The sequence below is a fragment of the Hyaena hyaena genome, unplaced genomic scaffold, assembly GCF_003009895.1.
Source record: "Hyaena hyaena isolate Hyena2069 unplaced genomic scaffold, ASM300989v1 scaffold_744, whole genome shotgun sequence".
Taxonomy (NCBI): domain Eukaryota; kingdom Metazoa; phylum Chordata; class Mammalia; order Carnivora; family Hyaenidae; genus Hyaena; species Hyaena hyaena.
In genome coordinates, this window is record NW_024081366.1 from 85,968 (window position 1) to 104,764 (window position 18,797).

An 18,797-nucleotide genomic window follows, 5' to 3' on the forward strand; every position below is an offset into this window, starting at 1 on the left:
AAGATAACTGGTAAAAACCCAGATCATTATTTTAGAGCAAGCTAACCATGTAGTTTGGTACCATTTTCACTAATCTTGAACTTTATTTCATTCCCTTTAACCTAGCTTGGAGTCAGAAATCCTTCTCTGAGGTATGCCTTAAGTCCTTTGGGGGCACTGCTTTCCCAGCATATTGCTTCAGCCCTGAGCTAGCTGGTAACTTTGCCTAGGTTATCTGAAGATAATCACAGACAAGGTCATTTCAACTCTGTTGTCAGCATTTTGTTTTCTTATAATCCCCCAAAAGAGATAGGTGGACAGTTACATAGAGAAGAGGCCACAGGTCTGAGTTTCAAGTCCTAGCGCCTCCATCTTCCAGCAATTTCAGGAATTTACACCCAATATGTGGACAAACACATATTGTGTGCCAATCATTGTGCTATGCATTTTATAAATGTTATTTCATTTAAATAAATTGCATCTTGGTATTTAGTAATATGGAAAGATATGGAAAGATCTCTAAAACACATGGTTAAGTTTATTTTTTAAAGCATTGGTGGGAATAATGGGTATAATATACTACTCTGTGTGTTAAAAGGAGGTAAAAAGAATCTATAGCAAGATTTGCTTTATATGCTTAAAGAAACAGTTAACAGTGGTTCTTTATGGGGGGATAAAAGGGGGGTAGATAAGGGAGCAGGGGTTGGAGGGAGACTTTTTACTCTGTAACTTTTTATACTTTTTGTGTTTTGAATCAAGTGGCTATATTACCTATTTAAGAATGTAAATTTATACTTCAAAATGGCAGCCTAACATACTGCAGTGGCAGATACCGTGATTAGGAAAAATAGGCTTTAGGGACACCTAGGTGGCTCAGTCAGTTGAGCGTCCAACTCTTCATTTCAGTTCAGGTCATGATTACAAGATTATGGGATTGAGCCCCAAATAGGGCTCTGTGCTGAATGTGGAGGCTGCTTAAGAGTCTCTTTCTCTTGATGGGGGACCTGGGTGGCTCAGTCAGTTAAGTGTCCTACTTTGGCTCAGGTCATGATCTCACAGTTCATGAGTTTGAGCCCTGTGTTGGGCTCTGTGCTGACAGCTTAGAGCCTGGAGCCTGCTTCAGATTCTGTCTCCCTCTCTCTCTGTCCCTCCCTCGTTCCCTCTCTCTCTCTCTCTCTTTCAAATAAACATTAAAACATTTAAGATTCTCTCTCTCTCTCTCTCTCTTTGCCCCTCTCCCCTTCTCTCATGCTGTCTCTCAAATTAAAAAAAAAAACAAAAGAAAAGAAAAATTGGGTTTTAGAGCCAAAGCTCAGGCTCAAACTCTAGCTCTACCCCGTACTTGCTAAGGGACTCTGGGTAAGTTAATTCCCCCTCTGTAAAATAGGGATAAACATCTATTCCCAGGGTTTTTGGGAACTATATGAGATGATGGATGTGAAAATTTAAAAACATAAAGCTTTGTGCTTAGCACATGGTAGCTGCTCAATAATGACTAACACATTTCCTGCTAGACATTTTTGCCAAGCAATATCTGGCCACATTCTTAGTTTCAGTTTCCCATCAGCATTCTTTTAGGTACAGTTGTTCAACCGGTTCTAAATCTCCATAGCTGTACCATCATCTCTTCTGAATGTCTTCATCTAATCCACATCAATGGCCTGAAAAGCATTGTCACATTTCTCACTTCCATATAATGTACCCATCATTTACCTTGCTCTACCAGTCTGGTGACCATACCCAAAAAGGAAATGAGGTCGTTCTGGAATTACTCGTTCTTTAGGGCACCTGGAGATAACCACTTCTCTTTCTAACTGCTCCTGGCCTATGTTTAAATATTCTAGAACCTTTTACTATCAGTGCTGTCAGCCTCACCAGGCTGTAGCTCCCAGAGGCCGCCTTCTTCCATCTGGGGACATAATGTAAAACACCATGACCGTAGTTGATAATACTGTGTTGCATACTTGAAATTTGCTAGGAGACTACATCTTAAGAGTGGTCACTACAAAAAAAAAAAAAAAAAAAAAAGGCAGCTATGTGAAATTATGGTGTGTTAATTAACTTTATTTCAGTAATCACTTCACAGTGTATATGAATATTAAAGCATCACATTGTACACCTTAAATATAAACAATTTTATGTGTCAATTGTACCTTTTTTAAAATTTTAATGTTTTATTTATTTCTGAGAGAGAGAGAGACAGCGCGAGCAGGGGAGGATCAGAGAGAGAGGGAGACACAGAATCTGAAGCAGGCTTCAGGCTCTGAGCTAGCTGTCAGCACAGAGCCCGATGGGGGCTTGAACCCAGGAACCGTGAGACCATGACCTGAGGCGAAGTCGGACACTTAACCAATTGAGCCACCCAGGCGCCCCATTTGTCTATTGTACCTTAATAAAGCTGGGTAAAAAAGAGCATTGGAATAGTGTTTTTCCTTTTTTCTAGCCTTCCAATGTGTTTTCTTTGTGCCAGGATTCCTCGGGGCCAGCAAATTTGAACTTATTTGCAATAACTAAGCCCTCTCATACTGTCTCAGCATTTATCCAGAACTTTATATTTCCCTGTGCTATGCTTGTTTATCCTATTCATTCCAATCTTATGTGTATTTTCCTTGACAGAATATGGGTGAGCAATAGAACGGGAGTGATTGTTGGGGTCCCAACCTCCCATGTAAAGTCCTTGTGTTGTGACATATAATCAACAGCTCTGCAACTATTGTACTTCAGAGACTTTCTGTAATTTGGAGCTGGTGTCCCCAGATGGCAGTCGTGTATCACAGGTGCTGGCTTGAAACTAAACTGGAAGTCACACGCATAATATTGCTTTAAGGATAATTCTCCCACTATCATCTGTCTTCATTCTCCAGCTGCCCTCAAGCAGAGGGTCCTAGCCTTTCTTTGTTCCTTTTGCTCCTCATGTGCTTTAAAAAACCCTCCCTTTTTTGTCTCTTAGGATTTGGGAGCCGAATGAGCTCTTATGGGGCTTTAGCCTTCCCAACCCCAAGCTAACAGATCTGGGTCATCCTATGTATGCATTCTTGGGTATGTGGCCTTTTGCAAGTTTATATGTGTGCCTTTAAAATCTGAAGCCGGGGCGCCTGGGTGGCTCAGTCAGTTGAGCCTCCGGCTTCGGCTCAGGTCATGGTCTCACGGTTAGTGGGTTCGAGCCCCACATGGGGCTCTGGGCTGACAGCCAGCTCAGAGCCTGGAGCCTGTTTTGTAGTCTGTATCTCCCTCTCTCTCTGACCCTCCCCTGCTCACGCTGTCTCTCTCTCTCAAATAAATTTAAAAAACCGAAACATTAAAAAAACTTAAAAAAAAAAAAATCTGAAGCCACTGAAGAGTCATTTATTTTGTGTAGCCAATGAGACATCTTTCTAATGTCTTTATAATTTAATGGCTCGATTACCTTTTGTCCTCAGTACTGAACTGGAATCTGACTTCTATTCCTTTTTATAAAATTATTTTTTATTTTATTTTTTTCTTTTGTTAGTTGACTTTTTATTTAACAGTATGTTATAAACACGAGTTTATTTTATTACACTTTCATTCACACCATAATTGTTAAAAGCTGCACAGCAGTAATTTATTTTAGAGACATAATCTATCTACCTAATAAACCTTCGACTTATTGTTTGGAGCTCAGGTTGTTTTCAATTTTTGTTCTTATAAACACACTAAGACAAATGTTTTTATAGACACATTTTTGTGTGTGTATATGGTTATTCCCTTTGGATGAATTCTTTTCAGATCAATGTGATCCTCTTTATGGGTTGAAGATCATGCATATTTTCAAGACTTTAAAAAAAATGTTTTTATTTATTTCTGAGAGAGAGAGAGAGACAGCGTGAGCAGGGGAGGGTCAGAGAGAGAGGGAGATACAGAATCTGAAGCAGGCTCCAGGTTCTGAGCTGTCATCACAGAGCCTGATGCGGGGCTCAAACCCACGAACCATGAAATCATGACCTGAGCCGAAGTCGACGCTTAACCGACTGAGGCACCCAGGCGTCCTTTTCAAGACTTTTGATGATTACCAAATAATGCTCCAGAATGATGTATACAAGCTTATATTTTTAAAAGCAGTTTATGATGTGTCTTCCCATACCCTCAACAACATTAGGTATTTATTATTAAATTTTTAAATGAATTTGTAGGTGAACATTGATTTCTTGTTTTATTTTTTTTCTTAGTTTATTGTCAAGTTGGTTTCCATATAATACGCAGTGCTCATTCCAACAAGTGCCCTCCTCCATGCCCATCATCCCCCTTCCCTTCTCCCCCACCCCCATCAGCCCTCAGTTTGTTCTCAGCATTCAAAAGCCTCTCATGGTTTTCCTCCCTCCCTCTCCGCAACTATTTTTCCCCTTCTTCTCCCCCATGGTCCTCCGATAAGTTCCCTCTAACCCACCTATATGTGCAAACATATGGTAACAGTGTGGAGGTTTCTCAAAAAATTAACAGTAGAACTCCCCTATGACCCAGCAATAGCACTGCTAAGAATTTACCCAAGGGATACAGGAGTGCTGATGCATAGGAGCACATGTACCCCATTGTTCATAGCAGCACTCTCAACAATAACCAAAACATGGAAAGAGCCTAAGTGTCCATCAACTGATGAATGGATCAAGAAGATGTGGTTCGTTTATATGATGGAATACTACATGGCAATGAGAAAGAATGAAATCTGGCCATTTGTAGCAACATGGATGGAAGTTGAGGGTGTTATGCTGAGCCAAATAAGTCAGATAGAGAAGGATTGACTTTTATTCCTAAGCAGCCTTCTTTGGTTATCGCACTCCCTTCCTCTCTCTAGTTTGTGTTATTTTTTTAAAGTCATTTTAAATTTACATACTGTAGGGGCTCCTGGGTGGCTCCGTCAGTTAAGCTTCTGACTTCAATTCAGGTCATGATCTCACAGTTGGTGAGTTCAAGCCCCAAATCGGGTTCTGCACTGGCAGTGTGGGGCCTGCTTGGGATTTTCTCTCTCCTTCTCTCTTCTCCCTGCCTATTTTCTTTCTCTCTCTCAAAAAATAAAATTAAAAACCTTAAAAAATAAATTTATATACTAAAATTCACTCTTTTGGTGTACAGTTCTATGAGTTTTGACAAATGAATATAGTCAGGTAACCACCACCACAGTACCATCACCTCAAAATTTTGCCCAGGGCTGCCCCTTTCAAGTTATCCCCAACCTTTACTCCTGATTTCTGGCAATCATTGATCTGTCCCTATATTTTTGCCTAATTCAGAATATCATATTAATGGACTCCTACAGTATGCAGACTTGTGAGTCTGCCTTCTTTCATGTCACAAACTGCATTGAAGATCCATCTATGTTGTTGCATGTTGTCAGCATTTCCTTCTTTTGCATGGATAAACCACAGTTAGTTTAACAATTCACCCATAGGATGTTTGAACTATTTCCAGCTTTTGGTAATTGTGAACTGAGATACTGTAAACATTTGCGTACAGCGTTTTGTATGAACACAGGTTTTTCTTTCGCTTGAGTAAATACTTAAAGTGGAACTGCAGAGTCACACAGCAAGTGTATATTTACCTTTATAAGAAACCATCAAAATATTTTCCAAAGTGGAAGTATCATTTTGTATTTCACCCTGCAATGTGTGAGAGTCCCAATTTCTCTCCATCCTCACCAACACCTGATATTACCAGGTTTCTTTTTTTTAAGTTTAGACATTCTAATGGGTGTATAATGGTATCTTGTGGTTTTAATTTGCATTTCTCTAATGACTAATGATGCTGAACATCTTTTCATGTACTTAGTTTGCTATCCATATATCCTTTTCAGTGACATGTCTGTTCGTGTCTTTTGCCCATGTTCTAATTGGATTGTTTCCTTTTTTACTGTTGAGTTTTGAGAGCTCTTTATATATTCTAGATACTAGTCCTTTGGCAGATATGTGGTTTGCAAATATTTTCTCCCAGTTTCTCATTTGTCTTGTCTATTACAGTGTTTTTCACAGAACAAACGTTTTCAATTTTGACAAGTTAAATTTTGTGATTTTTTTTCTTTTATGAATTGAGCTTTTGGTGTCATGTCTAAGATCTCTTTACTTAGTTCTAGATCTCAGAGATTTTCTCCTATGTTTTTTTCTAAAAGTATTATATTTTTATTTTATTTTTTTAATGTTTATTTTTGACAAAGAGAGAGAGAGAGAGAGAGAGAGAGAGAGAATATGAGCTGGGGAAGAGCAGAGAGAGAGGGAGACACAGAATCCGAGGCAGGCTCCAGGCTCTGAGCTGTCAGTACAGAGCCTGACATGGGGCTTGAACCCGCAAACCATGAGATCATGACCTGAGCTGAAGTCAGATGCTTAACCGACTGAGCCACCCAGGTGCCCCTATAATTTGATTTTTTACATTTAAGTCCATGATCCACTTTGAGTTAACTTTTGTATAAGTAATGAGACTTAGGCAGAAGTTTTGTTTTATTTTGTTTTGTTTCATTGGCCTATGGAAGTTTGATTGCTCCAGCACCATTTGTTCTAAAGTTTTGAACTTTTAGTTCAATAGCTTTTCCTCATTGAATTGCTTTGGTGCCTTTGTCAAAAATCATTTTGACAGACTTACTTGTATAGGTCGATTTCTGGGCTCTCAATTCTGATCCACTGATCTATGTGTCTGTCCTTTCACCAATACCACATTGTTTTGATTCTTACACTTCTAGCTTACTTTTCTTCTATTGCTACAGTTCCCCGATGGTGTTATACATTAAATATCCAGGATGGAGAAGCCACATGCTACTCACCAAGGGGAGGAAATTATCACAGCAGTCTAGGTACTCGTTGTGAGCTCTCCTGTGACCGGGGATTTCGACTGATTGGACGAAGGTCGGTGCAATGTCTGCCAAGCCGCCGTTGGTCTGGAATTGCCTACTGCAGGCGTAAGTGGTGTGTGTGCATATACTGACATGTGTATGTGAGAGAGGCCAGCCAGCCAGTCAGCCACTTGAGGGTATATGCCCGGAGGTGTTACTATGCCCTCTGTCAAGTGCAAATTGAGAATTTTCCACAGGTGTCCTGCAGGACGTATCCACATCCTAACATTCTAATCATTTTCTCTTTCTGTGGTTTTTGCCCAAGCAATATGGGCATTTATGTAACAACCAGTCCTGGCTCAGAGAGCCCAGGAATACATATAAAGTTTGGGCTGGGGGCCTAATGCAAACCTGGGCCTTTCTCTGGAGCTCTCAAGGATGTGTGCGGTCTCATACTTTTTCCCAGTCATGGTCAGCTGCTGTATTTCCTGGCCTAAAGGCCTTAGAGGGCCTTAGCAGTGAAGGCACAAGACATCTGCTGTACTTCATTTTCTTCTGAACATCAGGAAAAATCCTTAAAGCTAGAATGTGGGAATACTAATACACACATTGTAAATCATGTCCCCTGCAGCTCCCAAATCCCTACCTCTTATTCAAGCTCTACAGCTTACCCACTTTTAGTAACTGAACTTTGCCTGCCCATATGTCCATCGCTGAATGCCATTTGTAGCACACCCATGTTGGGGGTGGGGGTGGGCTGAATTGGTCTCTTCAGGAGCTCACTCAATTCCTCAACTACCCCTTAGCTGCTTATAAGACTTATGGGATAGAAACACAAATGTGTGCACATGAATGCCATGTGAGTAGATGCACAGCAGTGAACATTTAGAGACAAATAGGATTGGTCAGCGAAGATGCTGTGGAGGAAAAGGGAAGCTTGATAGCCACAAAGAAGGAAGCCACCACACCCCTCTAGGTGACTGTAAGTAATTTGTTTTAAGACTTGGATGCCATCATTTCCAAAATGAATTTGAATTGGGCTTACAAAATTAAAATAATATGTCTAGGGGTGCCTAGGTGGCTCAGTTGGTTAAGCATCCAGCTTCAGCTCAGGTCATGATCTCATGATCTGTGAGTTTGAGCCCCATGTCGGGCTCTGTGCTGACAGCTTGGAGCCTGGAGCCTGCTTCAGATTCTGTGTCTTCCTCCTCTTTCTCTGCACCTCCCCACTTGCTCTCTCTCTCTCTTTCTCTCTCTCAAAAATAAACATTAAAAAATTAAGAAAAATAAAAAATAAAAATAAAATAATGTGCCTATAAATGAACATAAAATCAGTTAAAAGAATGGAGAGATACATATTTCCAGGTGTTTAGGATGGGCTAATAACAATGTTTGAACACTGAATCTGGTTTTGTCCTTCCTTGTAAGAGATAAAAGGGCAAACATCTTGGATCATTTTCAATGTCATATAATACTAAGAAAACAAATTCATCTGAAAAGACAACCTTTTTTTCTTGGCCCTGATGTCAAGGAAGTAATTTTTCTATAGGTCTTTAAATAAAGGATATTAGAAAACATAAAAGGCAATCATCTTCAAGTCTGATTTGGCCAAGAAGCCAAATGAACATAGCTTATATATGCAAAGCTCCAATAATTGAACATACACAAGGCTAGAACTTAGATAGCCGAAAGTATAACTTGCCTACTTCTCTCGAGTATCAGGCATCTCAAACCAGACTTTGGCAATCTCACAATCAGGCTCACAATCAATTCATGGAAGCAGCTGCCACTTCTAACACGTGTCTAAAGCCCATGGATTCCTCTTTAATCAAATACCACCGAGTCTGGATGTCCAGGCACTGGTCTGACTTGTGTTCTCACCCAAGTATAAGATGAGACTGCTTCCACAATAAAGCCTCAGCTGAGGGCTGTGGTAGTTAATGCCAAAACTATACTCAAAAGGGAGCTTTGAATTTGCTAAAGGGCAAATAGGATTTGAGGAACAAGATCTGAAAGGAGCTGCTGAGGTCCTAAATGAGTTCTGAGGTTTATATGCATTGTCTCTATTAACCTGCACAACAATCCTATGAAATATCTACATTTTACTGATAAAAAAAGTGAGACTCAGAGAGAGATGAGGTAATTTGCTCAGGTCACAGAGCTAGGTAAGAAGTGAAGCTGGGATCCAAACTTGAGTGTGATTCTGAAGTCCATGCACTTGGATAAGTAATTTAGTTCTTTTAGAACCACTCCCCCTATGCTTCATAATATGAAAATAAAAAGGCAAGGACAGTTTAGGGTAGGGTTTTCTGTTTTGTTCTGCTGTCTCTGATATGGTTCTTCCTGTGGTAGATGCCCAGGCGTCACCTCCGGATAGTCCTACAGGCCATTGACCTTGCCACTTGGTTCTCTCTTAGAGATGAGATGCCACGCACTGCCACTCATCACTAGTGGCACTTACACCTGCACAAATGGCGTGCTTCTTGACTCCTGCTGTGACTACAGCTGTTCCAATGGCTACCACCTTGAAGGTGACCGCAGCCGAATCTGCATGGAAGATGGGCGATGGAGTGGAGGAGAGCCTGTATGTGTAGGTAAATGGTGGTCACTCCCAGTTGTCCTGTTGCAAAGAGCCACCCTGGCATTGTATCCACAAAGGATGTATAATTCTCACCACAGAAGGTATTCCTGCTCGCTACGAGGTTGGCACCCTGGGCACAGTCTTAACAAAGTGGTCACTTCCCCCGGAGCTGGGCTTCCTTCCCCAGTTTCATTGAACATTTTGAACTGAGTGTGCATCTTTTTCCTATCCAGTAGTGTAGTGCTGCTTCTATGGGTTCCCTCCAGGGAAGATATGGGGACCATGAGTCAGCACTTGATTTCTGACATTGACAGACATAGATCCCCCCAAGATTCGTTGTCCCCACTCACGTGAGAAAATGGCAGAGCCGGAGAAACTGACTGCCCGAGTATATTGGGACCCACCCTTGGTGAAGGATTCTGCTGATGGTACTATCACCAGGTGAGTAATGGATTCCCCTTATCCCTCCCAGGAGTTTCTCAGGATGCTCACACTGAAGTGCACAGGCTGATACCGCAGTGGTGATGCACCCCAGAACCCAATTCTAAGAGTCTCTTTCCTCAGTGGCTCTTACTCTGTCCCATGCAGGGTGACACTTCGAGGCCCTGAGCCTGGCTCTCACTTTCCTGAAGGAGAGCATGTGATTCGTTACACCGCTTATGATCAAGCCTATAACCGGGCCAGCTGCAAGTTCATTGTGAAAGTACAAGGTCAGAAAGAAGTCTTCCATTTCTATATTGTTCATTATTCTTGCGCTACCCTGACGCTCTACATGCCCACTCAAACCCTCTCCTCTCTAAGCTTGAAACAGATGCCTCCTTTATATTGGGAGAGGGAAAAAAACAAGTTCACTTAAACAGGGTCATTCAGGAAGCTGCATTACACGTATTACATGTATCAGAAACCCCTACTCCCCAACAAGACTTTCTCACTCTCCTAAATCTAGTTAACATTCATGAAGATACTCTGTATTTGTTTCTTTTCTTAGTCTTCTAATGATCAAATCTAATCAGCCTTCATTCTCAGTCTTCCCCTCTGCTGAAATTGGTGGTGTTGGCCTCCTGATTCTTGCTCTTTGTTTTGTGATGTATTGTGTTGATTTGGTTTTTATATTATAAAGATAATTCATGCTCATTGTTGAACATTTTGGAAATAAATATACAAAGGGAAAAAATCCATTACCCCATCATCCAGAAGCAATCATTGTTAATCTTTTGATATTTTCCTTCCAGTCTTTTATCTACATATACTTTTAAAAAGTATATAGCTGAAATCAAACTTATATACAATCTTAGATCACCCTTTTTCACTTTCATTACAACAGTAATTTTCTCATATCCTTTAAAAATTCTTTAGAAATATTTTGATTTGCTTAACAGTCTACCACTGATGGATATTTAAGTCTTCTCCAATTTATTTTTGATATTAAAATTAATTTTTAAGGTAGCCACCTTTGCACAGGGTGTCCACAAAGTCTGAAAACAAACATTTTTTTCACAGATTAATAGCTTTTTTCATGACAATATGTATACTCACCTGTACCTCCAGATTTTATGAACAACTTTTTCTGCATTCCAGATTTAATTCCTTAAGAGGAAAATTCTGGCTCCACTCAGTCACTGGAAACACAAAGAAAGCCATTCATTCTGATCATCCTAGGTCTCCTGATCTAGAAAACACAACATGGGCACCCTCTTAACACTTTTTTCCTAAAAGAGATACCATAGCCCCTAACTTGAAATTCTCCCTGACAGTGAGACGCTGCCCAACTCTCAAACCACCACAGCATGGCTACCTCACCTGCACCTCAGCAGGGGACAACTATGGTGCCACCTGTGAATACCACTGTGATGGAGGTTATGAACGCCAAGGAACCCCCTCCCGGGTCTGCCAGTCCAGCCGCCAGTGGTCAGGATCACCACCCATCTGTGCTCGTGAGTGAAAATAGGGGATGGGAAGAGTGAACATATTGATCAGGACTACTTTTCAGTATCTTTCCTTATGTATGGCACAATGGTCCAACTGCAAGATGCGGGAATGGGGGTTTCTTACATGTGTTTAAGGGCTAATGTTCCCCCATACAATACTCTTACCCCAATAAGAAGGGTTCAAACTCTCCAAGTGTTATTTCAGAATTTCCCCCAAGGAAAGGCAGAAACAACCAAAAAGGGTTAACCTGAAAGATTGAAACTCAAGGTGTTGTTATCTGCACTACAAGTAATGATAAGGCCATACTCTGACTGACCATCTGCTTTTGCCCTAGCTATGAAGATTAATGTCAATGTCAACTCAGCTGCTGGCCTTCTGGATCAGTTCTTTGAGAAACAGCGGCTCCTCATTATCTCAGCTCCTGACCCCTCCAATCGATATTATAAAATGCAGATCTCTATGCTGCAGGTGAGACCCACCCACTAATGAGGGCTTAGCTCTTATACATACTCCCAAACCCTGCCCCATTACTCCCTTACCTCTTTCGAATCAAAGAGTTGCTCTTTCTGTAGCACAAACCCCACTTGCTCAAACTTTTTGTGAGGAACATTTGATCTGTTTTACTGTAGACAAATTTAGCACATTTTTAAAAGTGCTGTGTTTTTACTGAAAAGGCAGTGAGGGCACTGGAATGGTGGGTCTGACTTGCAGGGGGCATGGTGAAAGATGGCAAGGGAGCATGGCAAAGCACTTTGGAGAGACTGGTAAGGCAGGTGTGAGCAAATGTAAATGTTGGGAATTAATTATGTTTATGTTTTCAAGTAATAATAGCATTAACACTTAGATGGTAAGTGCTATTTAAATACTAGGTATAGAAGTGCATGCTTTACACCTATTCATTTAATTCTCACAACAACCTTTATAACGTAAGTACAATTACTATTTCCATTCCATAAGTGAGGAAACTGAGGCATAGAGAGGTTAAGGGATTTGCCCAAGATTACTAGATAGTAAGTAGGCATGCTGGGATTGAACCAAGGCAGTCTAACTCCAGGATCTGTGCTCTTCACCACTATAGTAGCAGAAGAGAAGGAAAAGTGTTGTGATATTTCAAAGTAAAGTGAGGGAGTTGCATGACAACGCTAACATATTGTAACATTAAGTACTGCATGACAGTACTTAACATACTAAGAGTTACCTAACCAAAACCACTTGTGGAGGGTGGGGGGGAGTCAATAAGACACAATAGATATACCCATTGAGTCTTTTAAAAAGATTCTTGAAGAGAATGCAGGGTGTACTGACAGGACTAAGAGAAATGGCTCTGAGGAGCTACAAGGGACTGGATACCCAGGTAAGAGAAAATGCTATTTATGTGGATTTCTAAAGGTTAAATCTTAGAAGTTGCTAAGTCAATATTCAGAGGTCCATGATGACAGCAGCTTTATCAAAAGGATGACCTTGGGTGTCTAGACCAAAAAGGACCCAGTTCCTCCAGCAATCCAAAGAAAATGGGGGCAGACAAAGGCAATACCTCAGCTTGAACAAAAAGCAAGAAAAGGAACAGGAACCAGCGAGTAAGGACAGTGATTCTGAGGGTCAGATTGCTTTAAAGTTTGCTCTCCATAACTGGCTAAGAGGCGACCCTGCAGGACAAAGTAGGACAAAAAGGCAGAGTAGGGTTACAGGGTGTCCTGCACAGTGTGAAGAAGGCAACGAAAGGCAATAAAAAGAGCACTGGCACTACTTTGGAGAAATCTCGGAGACAGGGAAAGGCCATGGCCATGTTGCCCCGTGGTAAGGATCATACACCTGGGGAGGCAGCATCATCCCTCAGTTTGGCTCAGCATCTTATTGTCATGCAAATTTGGGCAAGTTACTTTCTCCTCTACAGAATAAGAATGATACCACTTACCTTGTTAGGGATGTTGTAAGGATTAGCTTATTCCTGCAAAGCATTAGGTATGTGTGTTCAATAAATTATAGCCATTATAATCATATCACCATAGCCATCTTCAGAATATATGTAGTTTAAAGCCAATGTAATACTAACCAAGGAGAGATTATGTTCCTGAAGTTTATCAATTACATTTCATTTTTTCTATCCCACGTGGTTTGACAGTTTTGGTACACTTCATTAGAATAAAAGAAACACTATTAGGGCAAATGCTTCAGGAATGACAGAGGAAAAGAGGTTGTCAAACCCTATGGTATGATGATTTCCTTATGGAAAGGAAAGCCCCTCCTTTCCCACACTGCCTCAACATGGTCCCAGGAGGAATCGGCTAGGTAGCCTTAGATTTGAGTCTGAGAGCCTATTCCATAATCCCTTCTCTTCCCTCCCAGCAATCCACCTGTGGACTGGACCTGCGCCATGTGACCATCATTGAACTGGTGGGACAGACACCTCAGGAGGTGGGGCGCATCCGGGAGCAACAGCTGTCAGCCAACATAATCGAGGAGCTCAGGTCCAGTCTGGGAGGCCACAGGGAAGGGGTTGGCAACAACCCTAGGCAGGACACTGGCAACAAGAGGGTTGGGGGAAATCAACAGACACTACTATCTTGAGGCATGCTTTGTGTTTGAACACTTGGGATACATTAGGTAAAACTAGAGAGTTGTAGAACATCAAAATCAAATGGGTAGAGGGAGAGCATAAAAGACAGATGACCAGGCTCCACCCTAAACCACCTCACGACTATGCTTTTATTAGGTACCTCATGTGACTCTGAAGCACAGTAAGGACTGAGATACAGACTCAAATATGACTCAGAGAAGCCTCTGATTCTGTTGCCTCATAGCCTCACCTGTCTTCAGTCTCCAAAGGAACAAAAGGCATCTGTAGGCTTTAAAATCTGAATCATACCCCTCTGCCCCTGGGCAAAGAGTGGGTGGCAGGTAGTAGAAGTTGACTTTTCTCATTACCTGTCCATTACTGCCCCTCCAATGCTTCCACATACACTCAGTGCCAATAAAGCCATCATTGCTCTCTGTTCTATAAACAATACCTGCCTATAGAGCTCAGTCTCAGTGAGGACAGAAGGATTCAGTCCCAGGTAGGGGAGAGACTGGGAAACACACAGAGGAAAGAGACTGCAAACTTTCAGGTACAGATAGATGAGTTGACCAGATGATATTAATCAACCTCATGGCTGCCATATATACTTGTGCACATTATGCCCAGCCCAACTCTAGAAAACACTAGTCACATCATAGTGCATATGATTTGTGCTCCCTGGAGTTATTCTGTGCAGCCTGTATAGCTATATGTGATAACCCTGCTTAAGGGGGGCTATGAGGGAAGCCTAGCTGGCTATCAATAAAGTTGCTCCATCTGAGGTAAGGAAGAGACAGCTTAGCAGAGTTAGATGCATAGGGACAGCAAGACTATGGTCTGAGCAGAGAAAAACAAAGGGGCTTGAGATAGGTAGTAGAGGGGGTGCGGACAGGGAGGGAAGGAATTAGTCCATAGGTAGAGCTGTGGAAGGTGAGGGTAGTAGAGCCTGGTGGGATGAAGTGCAGACAATGTCTCACACCTCCTGGGATCCTCTCTCTAGGCAATTTCAGCGTCTCACTCCCTCCTACTTCAACATGGTGTTGATTGACAAGCAGGGAATTGACCGGGAACGCTACATGGAACCTGTCACCCCCGAGGAAATCTTCACATTCATTGATGACTACCTACTGAACAATCAGGAGCTGACCCAGCGCCGGGAGCAAAGGGACATATGCGAGTGAACTTGAGCCAGGGCATAATTGAGGTCAAGGGGAAAAAAAGGTCCCCTAGTCAGTTGAAACTTGAGGCCTAATAAATGGAGGAAATGGTTTTCCCACAGTTCTAAGGATAGGACTCTGAAGTGGGTGAGATTCACCAATCTTGGGACATTCCCAAGGCCCCTTTTTAGGGCTGTGTAATAGTTTCCCCAAGCAAGTTTCTGCTTTCAGTAGCACTCGAGGAACATAAGAAGCTAGGCAGGAACTGATGACAGGTCCTGGATAACGGGCTGGGAGTGACAGTCTTCTTTTCCTAACCTGGGCCTCTGCACAGCTCTCCAAAGTAAATTCTGAATTCATTCACTAACTGGCTGTTTTAAATGGTTCCTCTATCCTGAGGTGACAGCAGAGAGCAGCACCATCACAACAACCAGGAAACTCAAGCAAATGTAGCTGGATTTTCCCACAGACTAACTGTATCCTTGGAGGTGGTGGGAGCATCAAAACATTCTCGAACTTGTCATTTCCTTTTAGGGTTTGGGTTACAAATGTTATGTTAAACATTGCTTCATCTAAGAATAAGGAAAATGCTGCAATGGGAGGCAGCTTGGGAAGAAAGAGCAGGCCAGAGCAGAATCTCTTGTCCTGGCTCTTCCAGCTGACTCATGGGCAACAATCTCTTCTACTGAGCCTCCAGTTTCATAGCAAAAGGTACCAGTTCTGTCCCTTCTTCAGGGAAGCTCCCAGCTCATGATCTAGGGAACTTTGAAAACACCACTCCAAGCCTCTGTAAAACTAAAGAGTAGAGAAGGAAAAAAGACAGATTCAGCCACATATATTAACTTAGCTAATCACTTTTAAGAGAGGACTACAGGGCACCTGGGTGAATCAGTCAGTTAAGCATCTGACTGTTGATTTCGGCTCAGGTCATGATCTCATGGCTTCGTGGGTTTGAGCCCTGCATCAGGTTCTGTGCTGGCAGTATGGGCCTGCTTAGGATTCTCTCTCTCTCCCTCTCTCTGCCCCTCCTCAACTTACCCTGACCTCTGACTCTCTCAAAATAAATAAATAAAGTTAAGAAAAAGAGAGAGCTGAGCACAGAGCAGGTGGGAGCTACTGTGGCACAAAGTCAAGCCTTAAGAGCCACACCTGAAAGTAAATTTGAGCCTGGGCTCTTGTGAAATGGAGCAACATTCTATGGTGCACCAGTGTTTGAAAGAAAGGTGTTCTTCCTATGCTGCTGAGAACTTTCTTTTCTATACTCATGGAGCCTGATGTCATGGTTAAGACTCAGCAGCCTTTCTCCTTCAGCGTTGTGTAGGAGTCACCAGTGGAAAATTAGAGAAGCAGGCTGAATGGAGAGGCAGAGCTAATGCCTGAGCACTTACTATATGCCAGGTGCCATTCCAAACTGTCTATCATTTGACTCTGAAATCTTTACAAGAACTTTATAAGGCAAGTCTCATTTCACAGATGAGGAATTTGAAGCACAGAGAGGTTAGGCAACTTGCCTAAGATCAGACAGCTAGTAAGTGCCACAGTTGGGATTTAAACACCAGCAGTCTGGTTCCAGAGTCACTGTTCCTAAATATTATGCTGTACTGCCTCTATTTTTTTCTACTTTTTACTTATAGACAGGTGACTACTCCAAGAAAAGGCAAAGGTTTCAGTTTCTATATACAATCCTACTCAGACACAAGACTCAGGAATGGGTCCTGGAGGTAAAAGAGAAATGGAAGTCTTTCAACCCAATGAAGAGGAATGGGGCATAAATCATGAGCCCAGAACATATGGAGGTAGTAGTGAGTCAGAGAGAAGCTGTTTTCACTGCAGGCTCTGTGGAAATCTCATTTTTTTTAATGAAAAATAAAAAGCTAGGTAATTGCTGAGTGGAACAGGACATGGAGTAAATGACGAAACTTGGAGCAAAAAAGTCCCTTCTTCCTCTTCCTTCCAAGGAAATACAGGAGCTTGAAAGTCAAAAGACAAGTTATGGGCAGCAGATGAAATCCAATGAGCTAATGTGGGAAATCTCCTGTCAGACAGGTCTGTGGTTACAAAGGCAAAGACTGCACATTAGTCAAAATAAATGCCCTTCCTTGTGTTTATCACTTACACCTCAAGTGGCAAGCCAGGGCATGCTAGCAGGTCAAAGGCCCAAATGATAACATGAAGAGGCCCACCGCCTTTTGAACCAAGTTTCTTTCTGGGCCTGACTTTCACATCAAAATGCTCCTCTAGTTTAAAAAAATTGAGAAGCTTTTGTTTTGTTTTATTTTATTGAGTAGTCAGGCAAGTCAATCTTGCTTTCTTTAGGTAAAGTTTTACTGTAATTTCTTTTGCATTATGATGCAAGAAATTCCAGCTGCTAAAGGAATGGAAGCAGGTATCAGCAGAATCAGGTTCATAGCCAGACTATCCTTACCCCCAACCTTATACATATCTGCTTCTGTTTTCCTCTCTCTGCCTTCCATCTCCCCCAAGATCTGTCTCTCTGTCTCTGTCTCTGTCTCTGTCACACACACACACACACACACACACACACACACACACACACACACACAGTTATTGAATCGGTCAGCTGGTTAGGTAACATCCAAAGCATTCTGGTTTTTTACTTTGCAAAATAAACCAACTTCTTTGAGATATTTTAAAAGAAAGGACTCATCTATTCCTCTGAGCCTTTGCCCATAATGCAAGTAACATCCTCGCAGGAAGCAGCATGGTAGAGTCAGATCTTAATTCAAATTGTAACTCTGTTGCATAAGAGTGGGCTTGACTTTCCTAATCTGTAAAATGGGAAATTTTCCTACTTCATAAGGTGCTTGGAGAAATTAAAAAATAATACACAATGTGTCTAGCATAAAGGTTTGAGGACATCAGAGAGAAAAGGTGTTTGATATATATTAATGCCTTTTTGCACAAGAGGTCAAGAGTCACTTGGGCTCTACCTCGAAACCCAGGTTTCTCAACCCAGGGCCTTGTTCCTGAGATGGGTTTGCTTACTATATGTGTTAATCATTTCTCAAGACTAAATAATGGTAGTAGGAGCAAAGGGGTCAGGGGAAGGCCCTACCTCCTAGAGATACTGAAGGATCCAGAAAGAAACACAGCAGAGAACATCTTCCTTCCCCTGTGCACATGTCTCTCCTTCCTTGTGGTAGGGGACTACAGAGCTAAAGGAAGAGTTCCCTTGGTAGTTTAGAGAGGGGAAAAAAAGTGGTGCAACTTTTAAAATGGATTCCCAGTTCTCTCTGTAGATACCAAACACAAAGGTCAATGGATCAGAGCTCAGCAGAGGTATCAGGCAGCAATGTAGGGAAAGGGAAATTTTATTTGAATCCACACAAAATGGTTAGGGAAGGGCATCTGTCACTTTGGTTCTTCTCTTTCAAGCCACTGAGCAGCAACAACAGTAAGTGAGCACATCAGAGAGAAAAGCATCTATAGAACTAACAAAGGCAAACATTTAACAGGTGAAAAAGCTTTATTGAAACACACATACATTATAGGGGGTAGAGAACAAAGGAGCAAGTTACAGCTCAGGATCCCAAATGATGCTTTCCATTACAATATTAATCCATACCAAACAAACGTTTTAAAAACACTCCTCCATTCAGTTCACACGTACAATAGAAACCACTGCAGCCATCCCCAGTCCAGTAGCCTTATAGGAGAGTCAACAAGCAGACTCTACCAAAAGGAATTTCTTCTCCGGTGTAGACTCCTTTCACAAACAACTCGGTGTAGGTAACGTTGCAAGAATAACAAGGTCAGTTTGGTCCAGGGAGTTTCAGAAAATGAACCTTAGATCACCAG

At 41.9% G+C, this 18,797-nt stretch overlaps 1 protein-coding gene across 3 annotated transcripts in view; it reads left to right on the forward strand.

Moving 5' to 3' along the window:
- The window catches only part of SRPX2 (sushi repeat containing protein X-linked 2), a 28,711-nt gene extending 13,366 nt beyond the window's left edge, over window positions 1-15,345 (forward strand). For all 3 annotated transcript variants that reach the window (XM_039218073.1, XM_039218076.1, XM_039218074.1), the window contains 8 exons: window positions 6,689-6,880; window positions 9,172-9,348; window positions 9,650-9,776; window positions 9,924-10,045; window positions 11,090-11,269; window positions 11,599-11,732; window positions 13,611-13,732; window positions 14,822-15,345. In XM_039218073.1, coding sequence (XP_039074004.1) covers window positions 6,689-6,880; window positions 9,172-9,348; window positions 9,650-9,776; window positions 9,924-10,045; window positions 11,090-11,269; window positions 11,599-11,732; window positions 13,611-13,732; window positions 14,822-15,002 — 1,235 coding nt within the window. In that variant the 3' untranslated portion in view covers window positions 15,003-15,345. The remainder of the gene's footprint in view (window positions 1-6,688; window positions 6,881-9,171; window positions 9,349-9,649; window positions 9,777-9,923; window positions 10,046-11,089; window positions 11,270-11,598; window positions 11,733-13,610; window positions 13,733-14,821) is intronic.
- Window positions 15,346-18,797: the final 3,452 nt, after the last annotated feature.